At 38.8% G+C, this 6,712-nt stretch overlaps 2 protein-coding genes across 4 annotated transcripts in view; one reads left to right on the top strand and one right to left on the bottom strand.

Moving 5' to 3' along the window:
- The first annotated feature begins 396 nt into the window (after positions 1-396).
- Positions 397-6,712, top strand: part of MYO1B (myosin IB) — a 178,879-nt gene continuing 172,563 nt past the window's right edge. Inside the window, exon 1 of the mRNA XM_080598784.1 lies at positions 397-544. The gene's annotated coding sequence lies outside the window, so the exon portion shown is untranslated. The remainder of the gene's footprint in view (positions 545-6,712) is intronic.
- STAT4 (signal transducer and activator of transcription 4) overlaps positions 554-6,712 on the bottom strand; it is a 45,568-nt gene continuing 39,409 nt past the window's right edge. For 2 of the 3 annotated variants that reach the window (XM_080598816.1, XM_080598815.1), the window contains exons 20-24: positions 6,316-6,452; positions 5,720-5,911; positions 4,536-4,602; positions 3,905-4,013; positions 554-2,097 (exon numbers count right to left, since the gene is read on the bottom strand). In XM_080598816.1, the coding sequence (XP_080454942.1) occupies positions 2,071-2,097; positions 3,905-4,013; positions 4,536-4,602; positions 5,720-5,911; positions 6,316-6,452 (532 nt within the window). In that variant the 3' untranslated portion in view covers positions 554-2,070. The remainder of the gene's footprint in view (positions 2,098-3,904; positions 4,014-4,535; positions 4,603-5,719; positions 5,912-6,315; positions 6,453-6,712) is intronic. The other variant, XM_080598817.1, reaches the window with a different exon arrangement.

The raw sequence follows: 6,712 nt of genomic DNA, 5'->3' as shown, positions 1-6,712 counted from the left end.
CCCTTTCAGCACGTCTTTCTCTCTTTTTCCTCCTTTTACTTTGTCAGAACCCTAATCTTACTCATAGTGGCAGAAGGACAAAACTCACACTGCTTTTATAGAAGGAGGCTTGCCCTGCATATGTTTATTTCATACAAAATGACTTGTTTCTTCAGTGCAGCAAATAGCTGAAGTGCCTTCCAATTAAATGTTAAACCTGCCCTTTGCAAAATGTATTTTAAAGGACAATGAAAACTAATGCCAGAATCTGTTTCACAATCCTATTCAGCAACACAAAAAATCCGATGTTCAATTCTTCTCGGGGAGCAGGGACAAAGGAGAGAGAAACGTTCTCGTGCCACGTCTGGACTTGTTTCTTTTATAATATTTCTCATGAGCTTTAGATGGACAGAAGCCATCTGCCGTTTTGTTTGTATTAAGATGGTGAAAATGGGTTGGAACAAAAAGACATGCTATGCAAGACAAAGTTGTTTGCTCTTTCGTAAGTCTGTGTTACTGCAAGAAGACTCTCTCTTGTATCTTGAAGAACTCCACAAAAGTGCAGGTATCCGACTTTAAGCCAAAATCTGTTTTTATTCATCCTGGTCATATAAATTACAGATCTTATCAAATGTATATACACAATTGTCTTGTTTTGGAAAATCATTTATACATGATGCTTTCTGAGAGAAAATATGACTTCCTGTCTGCAGCTGGCTTTGAATCAACTCAGATTAATCAACTACAGAGAGGTGTTTGTTCATTTAAAATCAATCTAATGCAGTATTTTGTTGATGGATGGAATAATCTGTTTCTGTTCTAACAGATGTTGCTAATTAACATCAATACTGTGGGTGAAGGGGGTGAGTAGAAGCGTGAGTAGTAGAAGGGTGAGTGAAGTAGAGAAATGAAAGCGAAATCCAGGTCTAACTGACTCCAGGGGGTTACGTTTTCACCCTGGATATCTGATTTGTGCCTATTCAAGAAGAGTATAAAGTGCAAATACATAATTGTGTATTTTAAGAATTTTGCATGTGTTAACCATTTATTCTGCACACAAGAATTAAATCTTAATGAGGCTACACACATGAAAGACGGTGGCCTTGGAATTGCCGGTTTATTATTCCATTAACAGTTTTTAGGGATAGTATTGAGGGGGGAAAAAAAAAAACTCGAACAAGCAAGCATTAATCTATGCCTGAAACAAACAAAAAAAAAAAGGCAGTATAAAACCAGTTGTTCTGCTTATTAGGTGAGTTTCCAACAGGCGTATAACATTGTCATGTATCACAAATTGCCCAGTGGTCAGATGATGTTGCAGCTCTTCAGTAATTACTTCTTAAAACTGCCTCCCAGTCTGCATTTACCAGGTAGTGTCCAGCCCGTGTGTCAGATCAGCACTTTTAGTTTGTAGGCTTTCTGATAGTGCTCAGATACAAGCGTAAGTACTGCACACAGATTTACTTCCCCCTGAAAACAGTGGCAGACTTTACTAACCCTGTCTTCCAGCTGCAAAAATGAAGACAGAGCCTTTTGTCACCACAAGTTTTATGTCTGATCACCTCGTAGAACTCCTTTCTCTACCTAGTCTTGCCTTCCTCTCTCCCATGACTTCTGCTGCGGTGGCAGATAAAAACCTATGCTCGAGGTAGTTCATCATTGGGAAAAAATAACCCCTGGATACCTATGGGACAACTGAACTCAGAGGGATGAGAATCTTAAATTAAAAATAGAAGCTAAACCAATGGCATACAGAAAGATGATTACGATTTCATGTAATAAAAACTGATTCCTCCAAACACCTTAAAGTCTTTATTTGTCCTTATATGCTGTTATCAGAAGCAAAAAGTTCTGTTCTTGTACTGTCATATTTACAGCAATTTTAAGGCCAGTAATTCTGCAAGTAAAAATTTATGCCTGCTGCACCCAACTGGAGTCAAATGACCTACAAGCCAGAAAGGATTTGGCCTTTTATCAGTGAGGACAGCATTATAATGGTTTCCAGGAAATGTTGGTTTACAAAGATGATGAAAAAAATACTTATGAGACTTTTAACCCATCCAGTGTCCACAAGATTCCAGTATGTGAAGTTCAGTCAGTTGAGTAAGGTGAACTCAGCTGGAAGGAAAAAAAAAAAAAGGAAAAGATCAGTCTTAAGGCAATTACTGCTGTTCATTCAAAAACAACTGCAAATCAAACCTGCTCCAGCTCCTTTGATAACCGTGCTTGCTGTACTTCAGTATAGTACCAGCTCTTCACATGGGTAGATTATGTTGTGTGAATTTGTAGTAATAAAGAAAAAAAAACTCCATATCATGCCCATTCTCATTTAGGAGGGTAAACAGAGTGGAAAAAGGAAATCAGGAATGTTAAAATATTCCAAAACTATTTTCTGCCCTAATTTCTAGCAGAACTTGAGCACACGTCTACCAAGAGCCTCCAGAAATTCACCTACCATCTAGTAGTTCACTGAACTACTTCTCTAGTACCCTTAAACTGCAACGTGATTTTATTTGACTCTCCCGCCTTATCGTGTAACTTTTTGTGTGGTTATGGCCCCAGAATATGGTGATGATCGCAGCTGGTTTGGAAGCTCTAGACAGAGCTGGTTTGAGAGTTATTGTGCGTGCTAAAAAGAAACCACAAATGTTTTTGAACGTGATGATAAACAAAAGTGAAGCCAACTTTTCTTTTCACCCCTGAAACAGGGAAATGCAAATACACGCGTAATTCACAAATGCAATTCGGAAGGTCAGAACTATTTTCATATATATAAAACAAATGAAAGATGAGTGTGGACACATCTCAAATTGGAGTGGTAGCTTTTAACCCCGAATTTTCATTCAGACTACTACTTCAGTTTTAGCCAAAGAACCAGTTTGTTGTGAGCGCTACCAGAAAAATGTTGAAGAAGCAAAGGAAAATATTTTGCTTTTGATCAGATTTTTGGCTTGGTCTCTTTTAAAGAATTACTCTCTTGGTATGTAAAGTTTCACTGCACTTCCAGACAGCCAATGACAGCCAAGAATCTGTTTTGTTCTGTTTGTAGATGAGGAGGAGAGTTTACAGGGAGGCATTCAGAGGGGAGTAGACAGGCTTTTAAGGACATAACCATTTTAAGCTCATAAATCATTGAATATATAGGAAACCAAAAGTTGTTGTTTTTTTTTTTAAAGGATGTTTTCTTTTAAAGTGGTTAAAGCCAAACCACTGCTGCGTTTCCTGATAGAATTCTGCTGGACAAATCCCCACTGGGGAAAAAGCAGCGCTACTCTAAGCCACAATGATTTTGACTTCGTAGTTTGAAAGCTGAACTGATCTTTGGAAGCGCAGAGTTCTGAACAACATTTCTACTCATTAAGTGGAAAATATTTTTAACAGACCATGCTGTGATCGATACAGTATTTTACCAATCTTCCTCTGTAGTCTTAATGAATATGAGTTTTATCTGCTAAGAATGTTAGTTGGCTTTTTAATTTTCTCATCTTGGCACCACATATCAAAAGTGCTGAAGAGTTGTGTGAGTTTGCAGAATCAGAAATGTGTATGTTCCCAGGGCAGCTTCCCTGAGGAAGTCGTGTCCTTTGTGTTATCTACAAAATTACTGTAATCCATCTGTATTTGTCAATGTAAGGGCTTCATTTGTTCAAGAACCCTGAGATCTCTGAATTTTGGCACTCATGATTCACTGGCCCATAAGTTTGGTAATTTCATCTGAAGCAATGCTTTCAAGTATCTGCAGCATCCTATTCCTGCTCGAGTAGGAAATGTGTGCACCACCATTTCAGAATGTAATGCAGCAACTGATGAAAGAGCTCGAATGTTTTCCTAATGGAACAGGCAGCCATTTTACAACCAGCACCTGTGTTGTATACACCCTGTTTGCTTAGCATTAACTATAGGAGTGGAAAAGTTTGCAACATACAGCAGTTTCGATCACTGTGGGACTCAGGTGTTCTCTCAGCACAGCATAAACGCTTGGAGACATAGGAAGAAGATCTGATGGAGAATGTGGATCTGTAGAATCATTTAAGCTTTAAAAAAAAAAAGACAGAAAATGATATCAAAAGTAATGTAAATCCCACCAATTTGATGGAAGATTGCTGTGGAGCGTGGTGAATCACTCATGTTGAATGCTTAATTAAGGCAGTTAAGCCTGTGCTTATTAGGCTTGCTGGTGGCCCTGTAAGCATATGCCAAGGACCTGGTGTATGTTTAATAATGTAGGGAACAGGACCAAAGGAAGAGAGAGGTTAATCCTGTCCCTGTAATATCGGTGGCTGGGGAGAAAAAGGGGAGAGTGAAAGATGATATAGAGCAGAGTACCATGAAATCTGCATTCAGTTTTTACAAATGTTTTGCTCCATGCACGGGAAAAGCACTCTGGGAGTGAAGATTTTCACTTCCCTTGTCTTTAGCAGTCCTTGGCCAAACAAAAACTTACAATGCCTTGCTGTCCTGAACTATTTGACTGGTGGGAGGGAGTCCGGGAAAAGTTTGAAACAGTATGTAGGTGTAGTGAAAATCACATTCGAAGTGTAATACAAATTACTCACATTTTGGAGACTGGGATAAATACAGAAGGAACGTAACCTTTCACTCCACCATCTGAGGGCTTTGAGACTAAAAATCAATATTAGAGAGATTAAATGTTGCCTACTAATATTATTTCTTTAAAATTGGTTATGTTGCAGACCATAATATATTAAAAGAGAAATGACCGTGTTTATGATTAAATAAGCAGCCATAAAATCAGGGAAATTCCTGAGATTAGCGTTGGGGTTCAGGTCTTAGTCACATAATTGGCTGTGTTCCCTTGATGGGAAATAACCTACATCACCCTCCCCAAGTGTAATACAGCAGCTGATGAACTAGATCTTGTTAGGGCTGCCAAAGGGCCTGTGCTGTAACTCCAAAAGCTTTGTACTTCTGAGCCTCGGGATTTCAGTTCTGCAAATGCTTGCATGGAGCCCTGTCTCTAGACACAGCTTTGGAGGTGTCTTTTGCTTGAAATTAAACACATACATAATTTTTAGAGGACTGGAGCATTAGGCAAAGTCCACTGCAGTAAAATGAAGAGGAAAAACATTTGCTGGTTCCAAGTATATTTTGAAAAATGTAAGGATTTGAATTCAAATGGGCTTGTGTTGCTTTATAATGAAAGTTCAGGGGAATGTAGAAAAATCAGGGCTTTTTTGAGAGAGAGTAAGCTTAATCTAAAAACAGCCTGACTCATAACCCAAACAAGAGCAAGCACACGTTTGGAGCTAATCTTATCTAGCTTTTTTGTGTTTTCTAGTGCAGTTGCCAGGGGTTATTACTGCTGTCTCGTTGTGGAATTAAAGCAGGTCTTCCAAGCTGTTTGGAAAATACAGAATTCCTTGAAATTAAAGAGAAAGCATGCTACAGTGTTAAGCAATTATGAAGCTGATGAGCTTTTCAATTTCATCTCCTTTGAACATGCAAGTACTGAATTTTGCAATGTGTTGGTCAGGAAAAAAAATCCTAACTCAAGATCTATTTCTTAGCTTCTTTTAAATATTGTTGGTTTAGCCTCTAAGACCACAGCTATACTTGCAAGGTGAAGCTGTCTAAATGACAGACATGGATTAAAACAGTTCTCTTGAGGATGCTTATTAAGGGAAGTCTGTTCCCTTCTTCCTCTCCCCGAATTCCTTGAATTGCCTCTTGACCCTGAAGCTGCTTTTCAGAAGGGGTAAGTACAGAAACAGAGCCCAACCTTCATTTGGCTGACAGCTGTAGTGTTTGCCAAAGGCCTTATCTTTGGGAATGTCTGGATACAGATACTTCAGAGGGTTTTCGGGAACGTTGTCTGCCATAATAACTTTGTAATCTCGCAGTATGTCGGCAAAGGGCAGTGCAGCTAAGCGGCCTTTGTTGTAGGGCTCCACCGAGTGGAACGTTACCTCTCCTGTAAAACACAAAAATGTGTAGCGGCTGATAAGTGGCTAGATCAACATCTGTACCTGGAACGCTTTTTGCCTTTCTTTTGCAGTTTACTCTGATCTGGGTTTTACCTTTGTTAGTGTCTTTCAAGTTATACTTTCTGCACATGTGGGAACAAACTTAAAGCCTGCAGTAAGCAGGTACATCTCCTAAAGAGCTTATATATGTTAATTTAAAGAACTGAGAGGAAGAGTTTCAGAGTTTTAGTTTGTGTTGTAGTAAATATGATACTACTGTCTTGCCCCAAACCAAACTAAGACATTATACACGTGAACCTTACTTTTAAACCAAAGAAACCGTGGCTATTGTATTACAGGTGTACTGCAGATTTTGAACTCTATTATTATTATTATTTTTAATTGTACTTACCATTTTCTAACTGATCCACCCAAGTAAAGGTAATTCCGCCCAGATTGCTTTCACTAAACCTTAATAAAAATGTTCCTGGTGTCTTGTCTTTGAGCAAAATTCGTTCCTTCTCTTTGCTTACAAAGCCCATTACGTACCTGAAGTGTGACAGGAAATCATGGTTTTACTTTTTGCAAAAATTATAGACTTCATTCTGTGTGCTGCATTTGGCCAAACTTCATACAGGAGCTGAGGCAGGTGTTCAAAGCCTGGTTACAAAAGCTGTAAGGTCTCGAAAATATCACAAAAGCTTCACGTGAATTACTTGTGGAGTGTGTCATTGAGCTCACAGTACTATGCAGTGTGATGAAATTCATCACAGCACTTGACTGTACACTGACAGAACTGATAAATAGAT

This window comes from Anser brachyrhynchus (assembly GCF_964034855.1).
Source record: "Anser brachyrhynchus genome assembly, chromosome: 7".
In the NCBI taxonomy this organism is placed as follows: domain Eukaryota; kingdom Metazoa; phylum Chordata; class Aves; order Anseriformes; family Anatidae; genus Anser; species Anser brachyrhynchus.
This window is presented reverse-complemented; position numbering and strand designations above follow the sequence as displayed.